The 25,275-nt window shown below is 40.9% G+C and overlaps 2 protein-coding genes across 2 annotated transcripts in view; one reads left to right on the forward strand and one right to left on the reverse strand.

The window, feature by feature from the left end:
• The window catches only part of unc-45 (unc-45 myosin chaperone), a 34,252-nt gene extending 28,495 nt beyond the window's left edge, over positions 1–5,757 (reverse strand). The window contains exons 1-2 of the mRNA XM_080274864.1: positions 5,568–5,757; positions 73–181 (exon numbers count right to left, since the gene is read on the reverse strand). Of these exons, the coding sequence (XP_080130990.1) occupies positions 73–174 (102 nt within the window). The 5' untranslated portion in view covers positions 175–181; positions 5,568–5,757. The remainder of the gene's footprint in view (positions 1–72; positions 182–5,567) is intronic.
• Positions 5,758–6,247: 490 nt separating this feature from the next.
• Cbp80 (Nuclear cap-binding protein subunit 1) overlaps positions 6,248–25,275 on the forward strand; it is a 35,487-nt gene continuing 16,459 nt past the window's right edge. The window contains exons 1-9 of the mRNA XM_080275025.1: positions 6,248–6,359; positions 6,848–6,936; positions 11,152–11,337; positions 16,651–16,831; positions 19,779–19,993; positions 20,522–20,685; positions 21,650–21,775; positions 22,173–22,344; positions 25,090–25,157. Of these exons, the coding sequence (XP_080131151.1) occupies positions 6,323–6,359; positions 6,848–6,936; positions 11,152–11,337; positions 16,651–16,831; positions 19,779–19,993; positions 20,522–20,685; positions 21,650–21,775; positions 22,173–22,344; positions 25,090–25,157 (1,238 nt within the window). The 5' untranslated portion in view covers positions 6,248–6,322. The remainder of the gene's footprint in view (positions 6,360–6,847; positions 6,937–11,151; positions 11,338–16,650; positions 16,832–19,778; positions 19,994–20,521; positions 20,686–21,649; positions 21,776–22,172; positions 22,345–25,089; positions 25,158–25,275) is intronic.

Here is a 25,275-nt window from a genome sequence, read left to right on the forward strand (position 1 = left end):
TTATCTACTATCTGTATTGTACTTACAGTATCACACTTTGGTAAATACCCAACTAAACTGCACTTCTGTTACCTGAGTATACTTCTCTATGGCTGTGTCCAGGTCACCATTCTTATATGCTTCATTCCCTTCTTCCTTTAACTGCTGGGGAGTTTTGTCACCACCCTTTCCCATTGTGCACCTGTAATATAGCAACATTGGTGGTGATACTGAACACTAGAATCACAAAACTGGCAATACTATTTGCTAATTTACAAACTGTGAGGAAGATGACAGGAAAAGGCACTCTCTTTGAAAAATATAAACCAAAAGTGATGGGAACCATTATTAATACAGCAGTACTGCACCCTGCCTTTATGCTGACTGGGTGTTTTTTTCCCCTCATCCAGGCCATTCAAACCATGGATGTGTGAAAAATTGCAAATATGCAACCATGCATACAATGGAGGTTTGACTGTACTTTAAGTAAAAATTTACATATACCTTGGCCAAACCAAAACACCTCATTTCACTCATAATATATATTAAGAAGGAAGTTGAAAGTAAATAAGAAAAAAAAATCCACATTATTAGTAAAGCCTACCGAGTGAGGTAAGAGCACAATAAAGCTAATTTACTGATTAAAAATTACTATGACAGGACTTTATCCTTATATTTACAAGGGTTTTAAAAAACAGTATTTTATATATATATATATATATATATATATATATATATATATATATATATATACTGTATATATATATACTGTGTATATGGAAATCAGCCCCTAATACACTGGCAGTCCAGTATATACTTTTTAATCATGAAATGGTTCATGCAATGCGATGGTGTTCAGAAGCTTAGCCTTTACAACGGTGCTTCTTCATTGTTAGATTGTATATACAGTGTCTGTCTATACTGTATTTTCTTTTTATATAATGTTTTCAACTTTCTTCAGAATATCAATTATTTACCCGTGTATATTTGTACCTTATTTTCCAAAAGTCATGTAGAGTTTTTTTTACCTCTTGAATATTTTCCCTGTTGAATTGAATTTCACCAATTAAATCTTGGTTATTTTCTTTGTATGGTTGTTGTAGTTCTCTTAAAAGTGATCTCTTTTGAGAATACTTTGCAGAGTCCAGTATAAAATATTCTAGGTTCTCTGGATCAGTGTCACAAAATGGGCATTTAGTTTCCTGGTTGGTGTGTCTATTATCGTTTAGGTTCAGTGAGTTTCTTCGAATGTTCGGCATTTAAAGAATGTAACTGATTCTGGTGTGTTGTCATGTATGTATGCTTTCTTCTTGCCCTAGAATTTTCTTCCATTTTCTGTAAATATTTCAGCTTTGTTTATCCTCCATATCCGATTTCCAACATTTTTCTATCTATCTATCTATTGCCAGACGCCATAATCCCACACGGGGTGGCCATTTGACTCTGAGTTATTTGTTTTACAGGGAGGGGCACTAACCCTCCACCAACCCACTTGACACGTAGGGAGCACGTATGGTTTGGTTATATGGTTACCACCCAGCGTTGTAAATGGTTTCTTGGCTTACAGGAAACCATTTGGCTTGTCACTCAATGTAAAGCCACCTGTAATGGAAAGAAAAGCATTAAGTAGTGACAGGAAAGATGGGAGAAATAGGAAGAGAGGAGAGCAGGCACAGAAAAAGAATGATAAAGGCTAAGGAAGAAGTAGGCAGCATTACATCAGGTGAGTGGACGATGGTCAACATTTTTCATCCCATTTATATATCCTGTTTAGTAATTCTTTGAGGTGTCTGGCAATAGATAGATAGAGAGTAATTCTTCTTTTTTTCATTATCACAAGTTTGTTAAAATTTATGTTCAGCTCTCTCATATACATTTTGCATTCTTTCATCCATTTAGTTTTGGGATTTTCTTTGTTCATTTCAATTATTTTTTTGACTAAATGATTTGTATTCTCTTTGATGATTCCTTGGATATACAGATTATCTCTAATATCTAATTTTGTTAAATTTATCACATTAGCCCCATATAATATACTTGGTAATGCCACTGACTTCCAAAAAGTTTTTCCTCTTTGAAGTTTATTACAACTTTTCAAAATAACAAAATATGTTTGATTTGCCAATGTTCAAGCTTTTTCTAACACACTCTGTTTATGGTTTTTAAAGCACTCTCTCTCATCTGTGATAGTTATTCTGAGTTATTTTATGTTTTCCACCACTTCATTATTTTCAGTCTCCTTTGGTTTATCCTTTATGTTGAAAATTAGGATTTTACTTTTCAGGTTATTAATGTGTAGCCCATATTTCATACTTATATCTTTTAAACGTAGATCAGATAATGAAGGTAATGGAGAGAGTTTTAGAAGGTATGATTAGAGAAAGAGTGAATATTGATGCAATGCAGTTCGGGTTTATGCCAGGTAGGGGGACCACTGATGCTATATTCATTGTTCGACAGCTTCAGGAAAAATATATTGGTAGGAGAAGGGATCTTTATTTTGTTTTTGTTGATTTGGAAAAGGCCTTTGACAGAGTCCCTAGAGAGGTGGTGAAGTGGGCAATGAGAAAGCTTGGCTTGAAGGAGTGGCTGGTTAGGGTGGTTATGGCTATGTATGTGGGTGCTCACACCCAGGTAAGAGTGAATGGAGATTTGAGTGATGAGTTTTCCGTGAATGTTGGCGTGCATCAGAGGTCAGTCTTGAGTCCCATGTTGTTTATCATGGTACTTGAAGCCCTTTCACGTGACTTTAGAAACAGAATCTTGTGGGAGTTGTTGTATGCTGATGATTTGGTGTTGATTGCAGAGAACAAAAGGGAGGCGGAGAAAAGGTTTAGGAAGTGGAGAGATGGTATGGGGCACAAGGGTTTAAGGGTAAATGCAGATAAAACAAAAGTGATGATATCTAGGGCTGGTGGCGGTACTGTCAAAGACGAGGGAGAGTGGCCATGTGCAGTTTGCCACAAGGGCATGGGAAGTAATTCCATCTTGTGCGGTGTGTGTGATAAATGGGTGCATAAGAGAGGTAGTGGTATTAGAGGTAGACTGCGACATAATGATGATTTTATGTGTACGGCGTGTCGGGGTGAGCAGGTGGAGATTGTCAGACGTGAAAGGATTGAGCTTGCTGGTGAATCTCTTGAGTGTGTGGAAGAGTTTTGTTATTTGGGAGACATGTTGTGTGCTGGAGGTGGGGCTAGAGCTAGTTCTGTGGCTAGGGTGAGAAGTGGTTGGAAGAAGTTCAGGGAGCTCTTGCCTCTCCTGACATTGAGAGGACTCTCCCTATGTGCTAAGGGGTCTTTGTATGCAGCATGTGTTAGGAGTGTAATGCTGTATGGTAGTGAGACCTGGGCAGTGAAGGAGGAAGATATTCGCTGGCTCAGACATACAAAAATGACAATGATTAGGTGGATGTGCAGTGCATCCCTGCGTCCAAGGCCTGGAGGGGCTGGGTTTAAGATGGAAGAGTTGAGGTAGGATGGGACTGGAGTGTATTGGTGTTGTGATGAGGAGGGGTAGATTGAGATGGTCTGGACATGTGGAGAGGATGGGGGATGATAATTGGGTGAGGAAGGTGAGAAGTGTTAATATTGGGGGTGGGGTTATGAGGGGTAGACTGAGAAAGACATGGGACGAGGTCATTAAGTGTGACCTCAGGGTTAAGGGACTGAACAGGGAGGCTGCAATGGATCGTGCAGCGTGGAGAGCCGCCATTAGGTGAAAGGCCGACACATGCAAGCATGTTGGAGCCTTTGAAAACAAAAACGAAAACGTATCATTCTGTTTTGCCTCCACCACTGACCTTGACAACTGTATCCCATCATCGGCAAAAAATAATGTATTTAACCTAAATTTAGCGTCTTTATAGCCAGTATTTTTCTTTTCTAATTTATTTAGTAACGGTAATTCATAAGTAATCAATTTAAACAAATTTGTTGATGCAGTGCATCCTTGTCTAATACCACTCATTACCATTATTTGTTTTTTTTAGCATTTGTTCAGCCTCAAGGTGTTTTTTTGTTTTATCTTTGTAAATTTCTGCCACAGTGTCACTTACTTTGAAGATTTTCAGTACCTCAATTATCTCTTCTCTTTTGATAGAGTCATACGCCTTAGAGAAGTCTACTACTGTCACGATCAATGGTGTTTTTTCTACATAACACATTTTGATACAATATCTTAATATCATTAAGTTATCTTCTATCCTTCGGCTTGTTGTAAAGCCCGCCTGCCCTTCTTTACCTTCACTGTTCGCCTTAATGTGTTTTCCTATTCTTTTAATACTGCCATAAATATTTTTAAAGTGATTCCTGTTTGGTCTATTGGTCTAAAGTCTTTTATCAATGGTTTATTTGTTTGGGGGAAAAGCAATGTATTAGAAGTTTTCTATGAGTCTGGTATCTCACCTTCTTCAAGAGTCTTTTTTGTAACACTTAGTTAAAGTGTTAATGCATATGTCACTTTTTAGCATTATTTTGAAGAACTCTGGCTTTAGATTGTCAGGACCTGATGCCTTTTTATTTTTTCAACTGAGCAATCACCTCTTCTCTATTTATATTGTTATCTGCCATTGTCTCTCTATCTGTCTATTGCCAGACGCCTTAATCCCTAACGGGGTGGCCACAAACAAATCACCTCCACGTCGCCTTGTTCCCGGCCATTTCACTGCCCTGCTCCCAACTCACACCCCCGTCTCTCACATACCTCTCCACTCCATCCCTCCACCTCATCCTCGGCCTCCCCCTTCCTCTCCCCTCCTCCACCTCACTCACATACACTCTCCTCGTCAGCCTCCCATCCTCCACCCTTTCTGCATGGCCAAACCACTTCAGGGAGTTCCTCCTAACGCTTCCTGTCACATCCACATCCACACCACAATGCTTCTTTATATGCGCCAGTGTTGTGTCTTATTTTCAAGGCCATGTCTGGATGTTCCCAATTTTCTAGTTCTGTGTTGATTTCTGCTTTGATTTCATTTGTATATCTTTTCCTTTCTTCACTATTCCAGTAATTTATGTTGTTTGGATGTTTTTGATATATTTTTGTCCAAAATTCATCCAGTTCCTGCTCCAGAACTTCTAATTGTATAGTACTGTACTGTTATCCTCTTTAAATATTTTAACTCTTCTGTCCACTTCATTTTTTCCTTTTAGTTTGTTTATGTGTTTCCATAACATGTTGCTTCTGTCACCACTTTCTTTTAATTCTTTTGTCATTTTTACTTCATGTTTCCATCTTTCTTCTTGTATCATTTGTTGGACTTTGTATTTTTAAATACATTCAGTTTAATCTTTCCTTACCAGCTCTTTCACTTGCATTTCTTCTTTTTTTATTAATCTTTCTCCTCATCTTAATCACATCTATTTCTTGGTTCATCCATGGTTGTCCCATAAACATATTCTGTTACTTCTTAAACGTCTTTAGCAGAACTTTATCAGCTGCGTTTTTCATTTTCTTTAGCATGTTTTCCTACAACTGGATTACAGGTTCTCCATCATTATGAATCACTTGGTCAATAAAACATTAATTTCAACTTGCACGTGGACCATAAATACTATAATTAATTCATTAAAACAAAAGTATTTTACCGTACAGTGTTGTGAGTCAGCGGGTCTGGTTCTGCTACCTCGCTCAAGCCTCAGCGGGAATTGCCAGGTCCTGAAGTCCGGTTCTCGTGTCTAGCATATAAATAAATGGCGTGTGAAGCGTCAGGGCCTCGAGAACATTCTCAGCCCTTCTCGTGGGAACGACTCCTGGCAAAATTCAGGATATTTTTGGCACTCCCATCGTGAACTGGCACTATAGACTCAGAAACCAAACATAAGATTATAAGAGATTTGATTGTTTACTTTCCGTCAACTTGAGATCCAGTCTTATTACATGATGTGCTTTGGGTTTGTTCGAATTCATCAAAGATGGACAATAATTTACTTCATATCAGCACATTTCAAAGGTCAAACTGCGTCAGATTTTAGATAAATTACGCCCAATAGGGGTAATTAAGCATGTGAGAAGCATATAGATGAGGCAGGTCACATTACTAAAAAAAAAGTTGGGGCTGTTCGGTCAGACTAAAGTGTCGTGTTGTGGCAGCGATTCAGCGTAGAACAATTATAAAAATTATTTTACTAGGCCATGAAAATCAAATGACTCCTCTGTTTATATAATATCTAGCCGTAGTGTAAATATTTGGTTAACGGGATACTGATAGCGACCGTCCCCAGAGAGAGACCGTGAGTCGAGCTGGTGTAGTTTGTATGACTATGGTGGCGACCCGTGGGTGAGGTGGCGTCATCCCATACATTTCTGTTATCCTGCATCCCTGCCAGAGAAATAATCCAAAATGAGTCGCCGAAAGTTCGACGAGATGTCCGATTACGGTAAGGGAGCTTGATTATATAATTATAGTGCTGTGGAAGGGAATGTTTAAGGTAAAGAACGCCTAGCCTGGGTTAAGACTGGAGTAAAAGGAAGAGCCCAAGTGTATGAGTAGGCTCTTATACAAGGAAATTATCACCTTTTAATTTTTTCTTATGAGTTTTAGAAAGCTTATGTAGTGGTAGTGGAGCCGATTTTCGGTAACTGTTAGCCTGGGGCAGGCAGTTATACATTAAGGCCTAATAATGTGAATATTGTTTAATATGATCAGCCTGACAGTTTTTTGTATGATATATACCTACCGGTAGGACATTGACAAAACAAAGATGGTTAATTTTTCAGAAGTTTAACAGCACATGAAAGCCGTGTTTGTTAGAAAATTACATTTTCATCATTTTAGTGCACTATAAGCATTGGTTTCTGTACGGTATTCTTAGTACCACTTACATATCACGATGAGTTATCTGATTTTTTTTCTCAATCTCTATAGACTCAAGTCGTGATCGGAAGCGAAGGAGGACGGATGTGGTAGAGATTGAAGATCGCCTGGAGTCACTCATCATCCGTGTTGGAGAGAAGGTATGGTTTTGTAGTGAGGGATTGATTCTATCTATCTATCTATAGCCCGACGCCCTAATCCCGCAAAGGGTGTCCACAGACAAAACGCCTCCAAGTCGCTCTGTCATCCACCATTTGACTACCCTCCCCCCAACTCACCCCCCCTCCCTCATATAGGCCTACCTCTCAACTCCATCCCTCTTCCTCCCTCCACCTCACCTACATACACCCTCTTAGTCAGACTTTCATTCTCCATTCTCTCCACATGTCCAAACCACCTCAGTGTATTTCTCCTAATCTCAACCACATCCACCCCACAGCGTTCCTTCACTTCTTCATTCGTCAACCTGTCCGTCCATGTCACTCCACATGCTCCTCTCAAGTAACTCATTTCTTCTGCGCTCACTCTTGACTTGTTCCCCTCTAGCAAGGTCCACGCCTCGCTTCCATACGTCAGGGTGGGGATCACAATACTATCATGCAGTGGCTTCTTAACTTCCATACTCACCTCCCTATTTCTCATCACTGCTTTCAGTGAACCAACAACCTTCCTTCCTTGCTGTACCCTTTCACGCACTTCATCCCCCAAAGTTCCATCCTTACTCATCACACTACCCAAGTAATTGAATGCACTCACACTCTCCATATCCTCACCATCCAGCCTCACTGTACATTCTGTGACTTCATTCCTCTCAAACACCATAACTCTACTTTTGTTTACATTAACTTTCAGCTTCCTCCTACACACTGTCCCGAATTCATTAACCAAATCTTGCAACTCCCATTCATCTTCACTCAACAATACTGTATCATCAGCAAACAGCAACACTGGAATTTTCCAAATCTCACCGTCATTCATTAGAGCCACCCCCACATCCACTGCCCTACCCTGCACCTCCTTTACAACCCCATCCATGTATATATTAAACAGCCATGGAGACATCACACAACCCTGTTTCAGTCCCACATTGAGATCAAAGAACTCACTCAGCTCACCATCCACTCGCACCATAGCCCTAGCTCTTTCGTACATAGGCCTACTCTTCACAGCACTCAACAATTTCCCCTCCACTCCATATATTCTTAATAACAACAACACCAGAATCTTCCAAATCTCACCCTCATTCATTAGAGCCATCCCCACATCCACTGCCCTACCGTGCACCTCCTTTACAACCCCATCCATGTATATATTAAACAGCCATGGAGACATCACACAACCCTGTGGAGTGTCATGGAGGGACAGGTTGACAAATGAAGAAGTGAAGGAACGTTGTGGGATGGATGTGGATGTGATTGAGAAGATTAGGAGAAATACACTGAGGTGGTTTGGACATGTGGAGAGAATGGAGAATGAAAGACTGACTAAAAGGGTGTATGTGGGTGAGGTGGAGGGAGGGAAAGGGAGGGGTAGACCAAGGATGAGGTGGAGGGATGGAGTTGAGAGGTATATGAGGGAAGGGGGGGTGAGTTGGGGGGAGGGTAGTCAACCGGTGGGCGACAGAGCGACTTGGAGGCGTTTTGCCTGCGGCCACCCTTTGCGGGATTAGGGCGCGGGCTATAGATAGATAGATAGATAATGCGAAAGGGGAAAAAGAAGTGTGTGGTAATCATGGGGGCATTTGTTTTCTTAGTGTAATAGGAAAAGTATACGGTAGGATACTTACTGACAGAGTTAGGGAAATAACAGAAGAATTAGTTGGAGAAGAACAGGGAGGCTTTAGGAAGGGAAGAGGTTGTATAGATCAGATATTCATTCTTAGATCTTTAGTGAAAAAGTTTCTAGAGAAGGGAAAGAAGTTGTATGTGACCTTCATGGATTTGGAGAAAGCATATGACAGGGTGGATAGACAAGGATTATGGAAAGTATTAAGAATATATGGAGTAGATGGGAAGTTGTTGAATGCCATGAAGAGTATGTATGAGGGTGCTAAGGCTGGAGTGTGTGTGGATAGTGAACTGAGTGAGTTTTTCTATTTGAAGGTTGGGTTGAAACAGGGATGTCATGTCTCCATAGTTGTTCATTCTGTATATGGATGGGCTTATTAAAGAGATACAAGGTAGGGCAGTGGATTTTGGAGTGGCCCTAATGAGAGAGGGCAGTGTTTGGAAACTCCCTGTACTGTTGTTTGCAGATGATACTGTGTTGTTAAGTGAAGACGAAGGGGAGCTGCAAGGCTTGGTGGATGAGTTTGGGAGAGTGTGTAAGAAACAGAATCTATAGGTGAATGTAGGGAAGAGTAAAGTGATGGTCTTTGAGAGAGATGAAGTCAGTGAATATACAGTGAGGTTGGATGATGAAATAATGGAAAATGTGAGTACATTTAAGTGCTTGGGTAGTGTGATGAATAAGGATGGAAATTTGGAGGGTGAAGTGCTTGAAAGGGTACAGCAAGGAAGAAAGGTTGCTGGTTCCTGGAAGGCAGTGATAAGAAACAGGAAAGTGAGCATGGAAGTGAAAAAGTTATTACATGACTGTATTGTGATACCAACTCTAATGTATGGAAATGAAGCATGGACGTTGTTGGAGGGACACAAGTCAAGAGTGGGAGCAGTGGAAATGAGTTATTTGAGAGGAGCCTATGGAGTCACATGGAGAGACAGACTGACAAATGAGGATGTGAAGGAGCATTGTGGTGTGGATGTGGATGTGATAGGAAGCATCAGGAGAAACATACTGAGGTGGTCTGGCCATGTGGAGAGGATGGAGAGTGAGAGACTGATGAGGAGAGTATATGTGAGCAAGGTAGAGGGGGAGAGAGGGAGGGAAAGGCCAAGGATGAAATGGAGGGATGAAATGGAGAGGTATATGAGAGAGGTGGGGGGTGAATCAGGAGCAGGGCAGTGAAATGGCAGGGGACAGGGTGATGTGGAGGTGATTTGTTTGTGGCCACCCTGTATAAGGGATTAAGGTGTTTGGCAGTAGATAGATAGATGTAATATAAAAAGCACAAAACATTTATGACTTCAAAGCAACTTAAATATGATTTAAGAGCAAGAGTAAGTTATGTGAAAAGAACTTTAATTCATCAGCAACGTGATAATGATACAATGTTAAATACAAAAACATGAAACAAAGAGTGCCTACTGTACAAGGAACATAATGAACAGCTGTCATAACTGTATTTCTTACCTCTTCATATTTCATTGGCTTTACCCCATGAGTGAGATGATGAGGCATACTACTGTATCAGGGGAAAAGACATGTCACACCAAGTTTAGGGAAGCATGTTTGTAATAGACTCATACAGGCAGGGCAGGAAGGTATGCCCAAATATCATTAGGTGACCTGCATATTAGTCATTATTTGTATTCAGATCACAACTGTTCTATGTATTATGAAGATGGGAGCAGCCGAACTTCATACCAAATGACCTTTTAAGCTCCTCAGATAATGAAGCCTCAGCTACGTGAACATTCGCTTTCATTAATTATGGTAACCCCTTCTTTCTGAATACATCTTTTTCATATTCATGATACCCTCAGCCAATTATATTCTTAATTGGAGAGATTTCATTCTTAAGGTGTTAAATGTAGCTGTCATTAACCCCTTCATTACTTTGGCATTGTTGTAATCACTATAAGATCATTGGGAAATGGCAAGAATGAAATAGACAGCTACGGTATAGAATTGAAGGGGTTATGGTAGTGATTTATATACTGCACTGTATTAACAGTCTAACACCTATACTACACTAGAGTGATAAACTGATAATGTATTACTGTAAACCTCATACGGTAAACTAAAAGTTTTTAAGTTTGTACTTCCCTGAGTGACTACCTGCCTAGACTTCTCAGCCAAGCAGTTAATATTTTTCATTCTTGGCCAGTTTCTCCTAACCAGAAAATAACTTACTGCAGTAAAGCATTAGTGTAGTGTTTCACTATAACTGAATCATGATCCTTGTTTCACAGACTCTAAAAACACTGAAGAAATGTAAATGAGTAAGTATTGCTGGCTAAAATTTGGACAGCAGTGTCTTTAATACAGATGGAAATGGGATACTATATAGATTTAATTTAGGGAAGGGGTCAGTTGAAAATTGCAAACTGGCCGTAATAAGCAAATGGGCCACTGGTTGAGCATCCCTGTTGTATGCCATACATTAACAGCATCCTAATTGTTCCAGCTCTTTACACTTTATCCAGCCTTGGATTGGTAGGTAGATTTATTTATAATCTCTAATGATCTAAACTTTAAAACCTACCGTATATAAACATCCATCCTAACCCCAGAGTACATCATCCCTGGAGAGCAACCTGGAGGGCCTGGCCAGTGTACTTGAGGCTGATATCAACAACTACAAGAGCAAGATCCTGAAGATCCTCATTGACTGTGCTGTTAAGATGCCTGAGAAGACAACCATTTACACCACACTTGTTGGCCTACTCAATGCCAAGAACTACAACTTTGGTGGAGAGGTGAGGGAGTGCTTACGTCCCCCACTGACCTCAGTGGTAACAATGGGGTAGTATTCCCCTAAGCCATATTGCTAAGCAGATATGTTATATCATGGGTCTAGTGGGAGGTGCATTGCTGGAGTTTCCACGGTTGACCCTTTGAGGGATACTTTTAAGGGGGTATCACACACTACCTGAAACCATGGTTTGCTGAAGAAATCGTGGTAACTGCCCACGAAACTGTGGTAGCTGCCGAGGATTTTGTCGGCAACACTGGATTCCTGCCGATGGAATCAGGTACAAAACGTTTTTTCTGATACAGAACGAGCTGAATGGAGAACTTGGAGGCTATACTGCAGTATTTTGTTTATTTTTTAAAAGTTATAATTCCCTCCTAGAGTGCCTATTACTTTCCATTATATATATTATTAATTATGAAAGCTTTAATAACATTTTATATCGTCTGTCTATCTATTGCCAGACGCCTCAATCCCGTATGTGGTGGCCACAAACAAATCACCTCCACGTCACCCTGCCCCCTGCCATTTCACTGCCCTGTTCCCAACTCACACCCCTCTCTCTCATATACCTCTCCACTCCATCCCTCCATCTCATCCTCGGCCTTCCCCTCCCTCTCCCCCCCTCCACCTCACTCACACACACTCTCCTCGTCAGTCTCTCACCTTCCATCCTCTCCACATGGCCAAACCACCTCAGTGTGTTCCTCATAACACTTCCTATCACATCCACATCCACACCACAACGCTCCTTTATATCCTCAGTTGTCAGCCTGTCTCTCCATGTGACTCCACAGGCTCCTCTTAAATGACTCATTTCCACTGCTCTCACTCTTGACTTGTGTCCTTCCATCAACGTCCAAGCTTCACTTCCATAAGTTAGAGTTGGTATCACAATACTGTCTTGTAGTAACTTTTTCACTTCCATGCTCACTTCCCTGTGTCTTATCACTGCTTTCAAGGAACCAGCAACCTTTCTTCCTTGTTGTACCCTTTCAAGCACTTCACCCTCCAAATTTCCATCCTTACTCATCACACTACCCAAGAAAGCCTTGGTTTAATCACGCTTGTTCTAATGCTGTCCGCAACAAGGAGAAGGCCTACAAAAGGTACCGGAGCCAACCCACCCCTGAATCACATAATCTTTACGTTTCTGCCCGGAATCGTGCTAAGTCTGTTCTTCGCTCTACTAAAAATAATTTCATCCATACTAAATGCTCTCAACTCTCCAACTCGAATTCTTCCCGCTCCTTCTGGCACCTTGCCAAAAATCTTTCTAACAACTTTACCTCATCATCCTTCCCTCCTCTTTTCTACTCTGATGGTTCTGTAGCTATTTCTTCTACTGATAAAGCAGATCTCTTCGCACAGACTTTCTCCTCCAATTCCACCTTAGACGATTCCGGTGCTGTTCCTCCATCACTTCCCCCTCTGACTTCCTTATGGCTGACATTAAAATTTCTTCAGTTGATGTATTTTCTGCCATCACTGGCCTCAGTACTAACAAGGCATATGGGCCTGATGGGGTTCCTCCTGTTGTTCTCAAGAACTGTGCTTCTGTGCTTACACCCTGCCTAGGCAAACTATTTCGCCTTTGTCTGTCAACTTGTACCTTTCCTTCTTGCTGGAAGTTTGCTCTCATTCAGCCAGTCCCAAAGAAGGGTGACCACTCCCAACCCTCCAACTATCGTCCAATTGCTTTAACGTCCTGTATTTCAAAAGTTTTCGAGTCAATTCTTAATAGAAAAATTTTAAGGCATCTTTCCTATCACAACCTTCTTTCCGATCGTCAGTATGGGTTCCGTCAGGGACGCTCCACTGGCGATCTTCTCACCTACCTTTCAGACTCCTGGTCATCCTCCTTTCGGGACTTTGGCGAAAGCTTTGCCATTGCACTTGACATCTCAAAGGCTTTCGATCGAGTCTGGCATAAATCTTTAATTTCCAAACTGCCCTCCTACGGTTTCTATCCTTCTATCTGTGCCTTCATCGCTAGCTTCCTTTCTGGTCGTTCTATTGTCGCTGTTGTAGACGGCCATTGTTCTTCTCCTAGTTCTATCAACAGTGGTGTTCCTCAGGGCTCTGTCCTATCACCTACTCTCTTCCTTTTATTCATCAATGATCTTCTAAGCTGTACATCTAACCCTATCCACTCATACGCTGATGACTCCACCCTTCACCTTTCCATTCGGTTCCCGCAACGCCCATCTCAACAGTTACTTCAAGAAACAAGGGATGAGGCTATGGCACACCTTATGTCTGACTTGGCTCATATCTCTGACTGGGGTAAAAATAATATGGTTGTCTTTAATGCATATAAGACTCAGTTCTTACACCTATCAACCCGACAAAGTCTTCCACAGGTATACCCACTAATGTTTAATAATATTCAGCTTAATCCTGCATCATCGTTGAACATGCTTGGGGTTTCGTTTACTCGGGACTTATCTTGGAAAGATCATATTGCATCTCTTGTAAAATCTGCTTCCAAGAGATTGGGTGTGCTAAGCCGACTCCGCTCTTTCTTTACCCCTGCACAATTGTTGACTCTATACAGGGGTTTTATCCGCCCCTGTGTGGAGTACAACTCTCATGTGTGGGGGAGGCTCCCCACATACAGGTCTTCTCAATAGGGTGGAGTCAAAGGTTTTTCGTATCATTAACTCTCCTCCTCTTACTGACTCCCTTCAACCTCTGTCTCTTCGCCGCACTGTTGCATCTTTATCTCTTTTCTATCGCTACTTTAATGGCCACTGCTCCTCTGAACTGTCTGCTTGCATTCCTCCACCTCTACGACGGGCACGTAGCACCCGTCTGGCAGCAAACTCTCATCCCTTTTCTGTCCAACTCTCTAATGCAAGAGTTAACCGTTACTCCCAGTCTTTCATTTATGCAACAGGTCAGCTCTGGAACTGTCTCCCTCTGTCTGTATTTCCTGCTGCCTATGATCTCCAGTCTTTCAAACGTAGTGTGTCCAGGCATCTCAAAATGATCGGATCTTGAATTTGGCTCTCTATTGTATTTTGTTTTTCTCTTGGAGGGAACTGTTACTGCGGGCTCATGGCCTTTGGTTCCTTCTTCCTCGCATAAAAAAAAAAAAAAAAAAAAAAGTACTTAAACATACATTTTCCATTTCCTCAGCATCCAACCTCACTGTACATTCACTGACTTCATCTCACTCAAAGACCATCACTTTACTCTTCCCTACATTCACCTTTAGATTCTGTTTCTTACACACTCTCCCAAACTCATCCACCAAGCCTTGCAGCTCCCCTTATATCGTGCACGGGTGAAATAACGATGTCGATAATTCAGTGGTTTACATTGGGGAGCGGATACAGCACACCACGCTGGGTGAAAGAGTATTGTATGAATCTTGCCGTTCATTCAACACTGCAGATACAATGGCATCTGGGCAGATAGTACGGAAAAGGGCTGCTGAAATTGCCCTCATAGAAAAAATAAGGCCATTCCCTTGTCACAGGAAGACGGCTCCACAGCTGCCTTCTCGTGGTTTTGACCACTGCCGCTTCTTTCTTCTCAAGTGCCACCACTGCAAGAGCCAATGCAGCAATCACTCTCCCCTCAGCAAATTCAAGAAAAGCCATGTTGCGTCAGATACATGTGAGATGGTGGGACAGACTCCAGTATGCTTTGTTTACATTTTTGCCGACCGTAGGTGTTGTTTGAGGAACGTGTGTGATTGGGTTTGTGCCTGGTTCCAGCAGACCAGGAACGCGTTCCGTCGGCAAACCATCATTTCAGGTACCGTGTGATACCCTCTTTACCTAACACAAGTCCAAAAGCCAACCTAATAAAGTTCATATTTACCTGAAACCTCAGTTGCCATCTGTGGTGCCAGACCCCATATCCTAGATCATTTTAATGTCTTGCTAAGGCTACATTATGCATGATAATTGTGTATTTTACCTATATTTCATTTAAATTAAAGTTATTTATGAAATTGATAAATATTACTCATGGTGAAACAGATGATAATAGCTAATCATCCATCCATCCATCCATCATCCAATCCTGCGTTGCCCCACGAGGAGCGTAGGAGCCCGGGGTTAGGCAGTTGGTCCTGATATTTAAGATGAGTGACCAGCCTCACTCATCCCTGAGTGGCATTACGTGAGCAATAAACCCCAACCATCCCTTGGATATAAACCTTCACCGGCTCAATCTGATTGGAGCACAATAATTACCCACTAAACCACCAGGCGCCAAAATTTGGTTATATGTTTACCACCCAGTGTAGTAAATAGTTTCCTGGTGTACAGGAAACCATTTGGCTTGTCACTCAGTGTAGAGCCACCCATAGGCAGAAGAAAGGAAAGAATGAAGGAATGAAAGACAGAAGAGGGAGTGTAAAGTCACCCGTAGGCAGAAGGACGAGGAAAGAATGAAGGAAAGAAAGATAGAAGAAGATGGAAGGAAAGAAGGATGGAGGAGAGGACAGGGCAGACACCCAAGACCAGCACTACATTGAGTGAGTGGATGGTGAGCGCTCCCACCTGCTAATAATAATAATAATAATAATAAACTCTCAGTTACAGTTCTGAAGTTGCAGCAGGTCCTTTCAGTTAGTTTCAACTCCATACATGAATGTAATTATGGTTTAGACACTCCCTTTCATTACAGTACCGGTACATATTCTAATTCATACTTCTCTTTATATTTATTTTTCCCCTCTCTCATTTTACACTGCTTGGCCACTATCTCTACCCCCCAAAATGTCTCTTCCTTCATTTCACCCTACTGTTTCTAATATAAGCAGTTTAAATTGATACTTTCCCAGATTTTATATTGTTTTAATTCATACTCTCACTGATGGATGGTTCTCATCATTTTTAACTATCTGATCCCTGCATTCCCTAAATTGATGTTTTCTCATTGTACATTACATTTTCTGATCCATGCTTTTCCCCCAAAATTTGTGTTCCTTCATTTTTCATTGCTTTTGTAATCCTTGTGATGTTCAAGTGTTCATTTTGCTGTTGCCTTGTGATGTAATCCTTTTGTGATGTTCAAGTGTTCATTTTGCTGTTGCCTCTACTGTAACTTCCAGGAAACTGCCAGTTAATGTTAATTTTTGACCTGTAAAGCTGACTTGCTTATTTCTATCAGTTTACAGTACTGATTAAATGGCTCATGCCATTCTGGAACTCATCTTTAACTTATTTTGAGGACTTTCTGCAGTAAGGTAACTTATGAGGACTCTTTGTAGTACTTTTTTTTTTTTAATCCATATGTTACCCTTTCCCCTGTTATACAGTCTCATTTTACTCTGTTAATCTGGATTCATCCTCTTCAGTTTGTGGACATGATGGCAAAGAAGCTAAAGGAGGCCCTGAAGGCATGCATGTGGAAGACGGCGCGATACGTCCTGCGTTTCTTTTCAGACCTGGTCAACTGCCATGTCATCTCCACCAACTCCCTCTTGCAGCTCCTCCACACCTTCCTTGACACAGCACGTGATGACAACTCTCCACAGGGTAGATTTACTTTATAATTGCTGTTGAACACTGTCATTATATGGGAATGTGTGTTTAAAAACTAATCATGTAGCTAATGATTGATTGTACAGCAAGGCCATAATATACAGTCAATATCCGATTTACGATACTCCTTGATGCGATACCCTGGAATGGAGTTGGGGGTAGTAATACCGCTCTACCCCACCAATCATAGGCCTACCTCTGGTTTTGCAATGGGTTTTTATTTTTATTTACTGATTTTGATTACATTTTAGACTTAAATTTTGTGTTTAGGTTGATTTATAAGCTGTTTTTAGACTTAGATTAATGTGTTTTAGCCACAGGTGAGGTGAACACTGTCGTGTGGGGTATGGATTCTCACTCATCAGATAAGGTACAAAACAGTGTGGACAACTAACCAACTCAACAAAGAATACTTCATGTTTGACTGTTGAACATCTGACCTATCATGGAATGCATAATAATAATTGTAAATAAATATTGATAATTATGAAAGCCTCAAAGAGTAAATATTTCATACATTGATGAAAACTGTGACATCGATAAATCATGTATTTACATTTGGGCTGCACAAGAAGAAACGCTTTGAAATACAAAGGAATTTAAAAATAAATATTGGAAAATAAGAGAGAAGAAAATAAAGTTGCTCAGCAGCCAGAGCAATAACTAAAATGACGTAAAGAGGTTACGTTGGAATGGCTATCCCGATCGCATCTTCGTTTGCATTCCCCATCGAGAATTTCCCGTCAAAACATCAGATTCTCCATCATAGCAATTCTCACCTTGGATGATTCTGCATCGTTCAAACATTATGCATAACAGATGTGTATTTGCAGCCGTGGCTCAGTGGGTTAGAGCGCTCCATTCTGACCGAAGAGTCGGAGGATCGAATCCACCCAAGGGTCATTGGTAGACATCAGGAAGGGCATCCGGTCATAAAATGCTACACGCTCCAAACCAAAGTCCTCTACCCAGGGGCAACGCCTTAGCCCTTATCCAAAAAAGGGGTACCTGGCGTAAAACTCACTCTCTCTCTCTAGGACTGTCTGACGGTGGGATTGTATACAATGCTGCTGCTTCTCTACTTAGTTTGAATACAAGTTGGAGATCGCATTCTCCAGTGACCTTGACTGGGTACAAGCGAGACAGGCAATGGTTTTAGGCTTAGGTTAGCTTCTTTTACAGCTGTTAGGCCATTTAGATTGACTTTGAACTTTTTTTTTTTTTTTTTTTACTCATTTGGGTGGGTTTAGGACTTGGTTGGGGTGACACCCAAGGCTTGAAGATGCATCCTTATACTTTACATGTTAAATATACCTTGATATATGATACCCCACCTAGTGATGGGTTTATACTTAACCAGTTGCATCACTAAACTGGGGTTTGCATATACCGGTATTATAACATGGGTTCAGTGGGGATACGTTGTGGGCCGTTGGTCAACCACCAAACCTAAGTCCAAAACCAGTTTTCCAGCTCTTCTGAATTGGTAGTCATATCACTTCACTGTACCTCATTTGCTGCACGAACTCCAACCGCACTGATAATAACACATCTGGTAATGATCAAGTCAAAAGCCTCTTGGAACAAACGAATAACTGTAGGCTTACACGTCAGCAGTTTTTTAAATGAAAAAGGTCATTGTACATTGACCAGTGAGGCTTCATACAGGCATATAATGATCATATAAATGAAAATGCTCTTGTATACTGAAAAAGATCCTAAATTGTTGTTGATTGTAATGAGGGTATACTTACCAGATGAATTTGGTCAACTAAGTAATATCCTAGTACCCAATTGCTTTAAATACCACCCTTGGGGTCACTTACCATCCACTCACTCGTTGTAACGGTACTCTTGGGTGCCTGCCCTTTCCTCTCTTCCTTCCTCCTTTCCTTACTTCCTTTTCTGTCTTTCTTTCATTCTCTCCCCTTCCTTCTATCTACGGTGACTGTACTCTGAGTGACAAGCCAAATGGTTTCCTGTACGCCAGGAAACCATCCACGATGCTGGGTGGTAACCATATAACCAAAATTTGGCACCTGGTTGTTTAGTGGGTAATTAGGCATTCCAGTCAGATTGAACCAGTGCAGGTTTATATCTAAGGGGTGGTTTGGGTTTACTGCTCACATAATGCCAATCAGGGATGAGTGAGACCGGTCACTCTCATCTTAAATGTTAGGACCAACTTGCCTAACCCCTGGCCGTTACGCACCTCATGGGGCAACACTGGATTAGATGGTGAATGAATGAATGAGTAACCATTTCTCTGCTGTTAATACATGTAGGGAAATATATGTAGGATAACACCAGATGCGTTTGTTCAGTCGAGAAACCCTAGCAGCCATATGAATGTTCAGGAAGTGCTCACTGTAAGTCACAGTTTTATACATTCGTACATTCCTGTTTGCTATTACGTCAGCACTAAAATATTTTTGTCATTGTATGCATTCCTTTGTTGATAGATTATTCATCATCATTATCAACATTTGTACCCATTTTCCCACCCTTGAATGGGTTGAGTTGGAACCTAAAAAAATAAATAAATAAATAAATAATAAAAAAGAAACCAAGGTCTGCCCAACTTGAATTGGTCATGCTGTCATTCATTGACAATTCAGGCCCACAACATTTTAGTAAGATGAGAGATCAGATGCAGAGTTAGAAAGTTACAACACCAGCATTATGAATAAATTTCGTATTGCATGAAACTATGTTGTAATGAATTACTATGTACATTATGTAGAAGACTGAGTGCAAAACTGGATTTATGTTTCTTATGCTTGCATTTAGTCCATAATTCCAAATCAATTTAAACAGTGCAAGACATTGTACTGTAAATGTGTGGTGAGTTTACGGTATGTAGCCTTCAATTTTTTTAGGACTTAAACTTGTACTACACTCATAAAAGCGCTGAAGTGAGCCTCTGCTGTACTCTCCACAGTACGAAGTGACACTTATGTGTATGCGGTATTGAGCTGCTTGCCCTGGGTGGGGCGAGAATTATATGAGAAGAAGGAACAAGATCTGGAACGTCTGTTGAAGCACATTGAGATTTATGTCCGTAAACGCAGCCGCAAGCATGTTCCTGGCCTTAGAGTGTGGCGCTCTGACCGTCCCCACCCGCAGGAGGAGTATCTGGACTGTCTGTGGGCTCAGGTGAGTGGTGGCAGGCATGTGTGAACACAGGCAGTTCTCACTTCAAGTCTAGGATATGTCCAGGGAGAAAGTTTACCAGTACTTCATTTCTAATAGGTTGAGATGACTCAAAGTGATGTGATGGTGAATGGAGAAATCATTAACAATAACTAATGGTAACTGTATAATCAGGTGGATGTCAAACAGTCCTGTGGGCTAACCTCAAAGCCTAGTGTTGAAGCCTGGTCACCACTTGATCTGCAAGGGGATGTTTGCAAGAATTGCGTATTTTCAAAGCTAGCACACTACCTAGAACATTCATTGAAAGACCAAAATGCTCAACAATCCTTCATATCTCCGTTGCAAGTGTCCGCAGTCATGAGGAAGTGCTATGGGAAGGATGTAGAGGTAGTAGAGTAATAGTCACAAAAAAGTACCATGGAACTGATGTAGTCATGTAATATTGTCTTATTCTCCCATTGACCTACAGAAAATAGATTGTAGATGATAATTTGGCAGTTATTTTCTGAAAATGCGGCATGCTTACAGATTTGCAAACTGCGATCGGATATGTGGCAAGAAAAGCACATTGCCCGCCCATATGTGGCATTTGACTCAATCCTGTGTGAGGCTCTGCAGCACAACATACCCCAGATAACACTCCCACCCCACCACCAGGACAACACCTACCCCTTCCCATGGGTTGTATTCAGGTCAGCACCAACACGAGTTTGATTATATCACTTTCTCTGATCTTTCTAATCAGTATATATATATATATATATATATATATCATGCTGTTTATTTTTGAGGTAGAATCCAGAAATTAAGGAAACAGAGAGAAGAAACATCAACAGTATTTCTCTGGGCATGCTGTTGATAGGTCTTCCACTTCTGGACAGCCTTTCTGTTTCCTTATTCCTGGATCTTACCTCATCCCACTCGTAGGTGGGAAAATAAAAAGGTCAGGATGATGATGTATATAAGTTTATTGATTGTACTAGCAGAGAGTTTCACTACTTAACATCTCTATAATATTTCAGTGTGAGAATTTCCATTTCTTTCACTCATGCTGGTGTCTTTTTATCAGACATCCCTTGTTGGGATGGGATTAGAAACATTTTCCTCTAACCTCTTCACTGAATTTATGTCATTTACTTTGACAACTACCAGATGATTCATTTGAGCTTATGAGAGACCTTTTGTAGTGAAGGAGTAGAGTTTATCATTATCCTTTCATTATGGTAACCCCTTCAACCAACTGATGTATCGGTATTTTGTATTTTATTCTAATTTCTACCAGACAGTTTTATTCAGCTTTGGGTGACTTTGCAATGGACAAATTACATCATCATCATCATCCAGACCTTTCCCACCCTAGAGCAGAGTGAGGAGGTCTGGATGATGATGATGATGATGATGTAATTTGTCCATTGTAAAATCTCCCAAAGCTGAATATAACCTTTATTAATTCTATCATCAACATAGTGTTTATGTGTGTGTGTTTCTCTCTCTCTCTCTCTCTCTCTCTTTCAGTAACAGTAAAATAATAATAAAAATATATACAGTATATTTTGCAGAGGGATTAGTTGAGCTTGAGGAGAACCCTGTTTTAGTGAAGGGGTAGAATTAATCATTATCCTTTTCTCATACTAAAATCACCTCATTTCCCCTTAGACTGTTTGATTACACTGACTGCCCAGAGGGTCCTGTCCTCCCAGGAGCTCATTCCATTGAGCGATACCTGATTGAGGAGCATCTACACAATATTGTCAAGGAGTACCATCTGGAGCGCAAACAGTGGTAGGTACAAAATATAGTGAGTCTCCTGCAGTGTGCATGTTTGGTAGGGAAGGCATTTGATGTTGGATGTGTTTCCGGGCTTTTCACGTGGAGGATGGGGACAGTTTTCGAGATGTTGTAAAAATATAATGCTGTTGCTCCTGTACCAAGGCATCCAAGTATATGGATTAAAGCAATTTGTGTGTGTGTGTGTGTGTGTGTGTGTGTGTGTGTGTGTGTGGAGGATGAGGACAATTTATGGGGTGTTAAAAATATATGATGATACGTCTGTACCAAAGTAACTTAGTATATGGATAAATCAGTACTGTAATTAGCCTACTTCTGTACCACTCTACATAGCTGTGTAATTAAAAGGGATAGTTGTGATGCTAATAATAATGATGCTATTTGTATCCAGTGCTGCAGTACTGCTGGACTTCCCCCTAAAACACAAGATACCACTAGAGTACATGATAGTGGAGGTGGTGTTGGCTGAACTGTTCCACCTGCCTGGCCCACGTTACATTGAGATCTGCTATGGGTCACTTCTCATTGAACTCTGCAAACTCCAGCCTGCCACCATGCCACAGGTTGGTGGAGATTTTCATCTATTTGCAACTTACATCCTTCAGCCACTGTCATAATAAGACAGTACTGCAGCTCTACATCCATTCCATAGCACTTCTTCATGGCTACCACTGTATTCCTAGTGTTAATCTCATGTTATAACTCAGCATTCAAAATGGGTATAGGGTAATTTTAGGTCAGTGAAAGTGGACAGTCATATTGATAGCCTATCACAGCTGTCAGATTTCATAGTCATGCAGTTCCATTTGTTATAAGAATTCAGATCATGCAGTTGCAGTTATGGTTCTTATATTCAGAGGTGAATTGAGAAGCTGCCTTAACTAATACCTGTACTGGGCTTTTTTTTTTTTTTTTTTTTTTTTTTTTTTCCCAGGGAAGGAATTTCTGCAGCCCTTGCAATCCTAACCTGACTGACCATAGGCTATTTTGAAAAAGCACATGACTAGTAATCCCAACTAGTGTGTCTTGACCACACTCATAAAGCAGATTCAGTCATTGTAGAACTTTGAGAGTTTAGTTTAATTTTAGGATGTGGGATGAGGACACAGTATGATGTGCACCCCCATTGTCTCTTTTCCACAACCTGTGCCCATCTGAAAATTGTTATGTTTATACTCTACAGTTTTTAATTTTTATTTGTTACATTCATCATCATCGGTACCTCTTTTTGTACCCAAGGATAGGATTAGGTAGGTTCCAGGGACCAAGATAAAATCTGATAGAGGGGAAAACTAATCATGAGCATGCCCAGTTAAATGGGCCACACTCATTCACTCACCAGACTCCTACACTTTATCTGTTCAGAAGTCCATGTATCCTCTCATCTTGTCCTCCTCCCCCCGCCCCATCCCATCACTCAACAGCTTTTGAAAAGGGACACTTGTGGGAAGGCAAGGTAGATAATTCCCTGCCACTTTACTTAGGATTGAATATATAGTGAGGGAAGTTAAGCTGTATCTTTGTTGTTATTATCTGTTATTGTTTTTTTTTTTTTTTTTTTTTTTTTTTTTTTTTTTTAAATGCGAAGAAGAAGGAACCAAAGGCCGTGAGCCCGCAGTAACAGTTCCCTCCAAGAGAAAAACAAAATACAATAGAGAGCCAAATTCAAGATCCGATCATTTTCCGATCATTTTGAGATGCCTGGACACACTGCGTTTGAAAGACTGGAGATCATAGGCAGCAGGAAATACAGACAGAGGGAGACAGTTACAGAGCTGACCTGTTGCATAAATGAAAGACTGGGAGTAACGGTTAACTCTTGCATTAGAGAGTTGGACAGAAAAGGGAAGAGAGTTTGCTGCCAGACAGGTGCTACGCGCCCGTCGTAGAGGTGGAGGAATGCAAGCAGACAGTTCAGAGGAGCAGTGACCATTAAAGTAGCGATAGAAAAGAGATAAATATGCAACAGAGCGGCGAAGAGACAGAGGTTGAAAGGAGTCAGTAAGAGGAGGAGAGTTAATGAGACGAAAAGCCTTTGACTCCACCCTATTGAGAAGAGCTGTATGTGGGGAGCCTCCCCACACATGAGAGTTGTACTCCACACAGAGGCGGATAAAACCCCTGTATAGAGTCAACAATTGTGCAGGGGTAAAGAAAGAGCGGAGTCGGCTTAGCACACCCAATCTCTTGGAAGCAGATTTTACAAGAGATGTAATATGACTTTTCCAAGATAAGTCCCGAGTAAATGAAACCCCAAGTATGTTCAAGGATGATGCAGGATTAAGCTGAATATTATTAAACATTAGTGGGTATACCTGTGGAAGATTTTGTCGGGTTGATAGGTGTAAGAACTGAGTCTTAGATGCATTAAAGACAACCATATTATTTTTACCCCAGTCAGAGATATGAGCCAAGTCAGACATTAGGTGTGCCATAGCCTCATCCCTTGTTTGTTGAAGTAACTGTTGAGATGGGCGTTGCGGGAACCGAATGGAAAGGTGAAGGGTGGAGTCATCAGCGTATGAGTGGATAGGGTTAGATGTACAGCTTAGAAGATCATTGATGAATAAAGGGAAGAGAGTTGGTGATAGGACAGAGCCCTGAGGAACACCACTGTTGATAGATCTAGGAGAAGAACGATGGCCGTCTACAACAGCGGCTATAGAACGACCAGAAAGGAAACTAGTGTTAAGTTCCACACATTCAGCTGTCGTAGACAAGAGAAAGTTAGAACACTGTTTGGCAGTGTTGTAATATTACTCTAATGTTTACAACTTGTTTGCTACCGTATGGATTCGGAACAATTACATTTGCAAAGGAAGTTGTGAGTATTTTTGCAGTTGTAAAGTTTCGTGAAACCAATCCATATGTACATTTTGTAAGGCAGTGATAATAGCCTTTTCACTTTATCATCCTTTTAAGAGTGAACCACATTAGGCATTATTAGTTGAAGATTTACATTTCCTTTAGAAATTTGTGTGTTCTGTAAAGTGTTAAGGTCTTCTTTGATGATTCCCTTTCCTTTCCACTTTATGGAAAAGCATTTTAGACGTTACAGATTCTTCAAGTGCATATACTAAAATGTTACACTTACCTGGCATCACTAGGGGCGCATTACATGCCTTGAAGGTAAGTTTTCTGTAAATGAATGTATTTGTTTATTTATTTATTTATTTTTTAGTTGTGTCTGTGGTCTTTTTTTTTAATAATTTCAGGAGATTATTGGGTTTTGTGGACTTATTATTTATTCCCCACCCCCACCCCACCCTCCACTCAAAGTGTACATTCCTTGTCTGTGTGCCTTGCAGGTGTTGGCCCAGGCTGTGGAGCTGCTGTTTGACCGCATTGACACTATGAACGTCTGTTGCTTTGACAGGTGAGGTCACATGCCTTCACACCACACTTATATGTGGCTGTTACCTCCTGAATTGTATCGTTGTCAGTCTCTTCATCTGTGTTTCAGTTCCTTTTAGGTATTTAGCTATATGTCTTCA

This window comes from Coenobita brevimanus, chromosome 60 (genome assembly GCF_032717465.1).
Source record: "Coenobita brevimanus isolate Jiangsu-jjx chromosome 60, ASM3271746v2, whole genome shotgun sequence".
Lineage (NCBI taxonomy): Eukaryota > Metazoa > Arthropoda > Malacostraca > Decapoda > Coenobitidae > Coenobita > Coenobita brevimanus.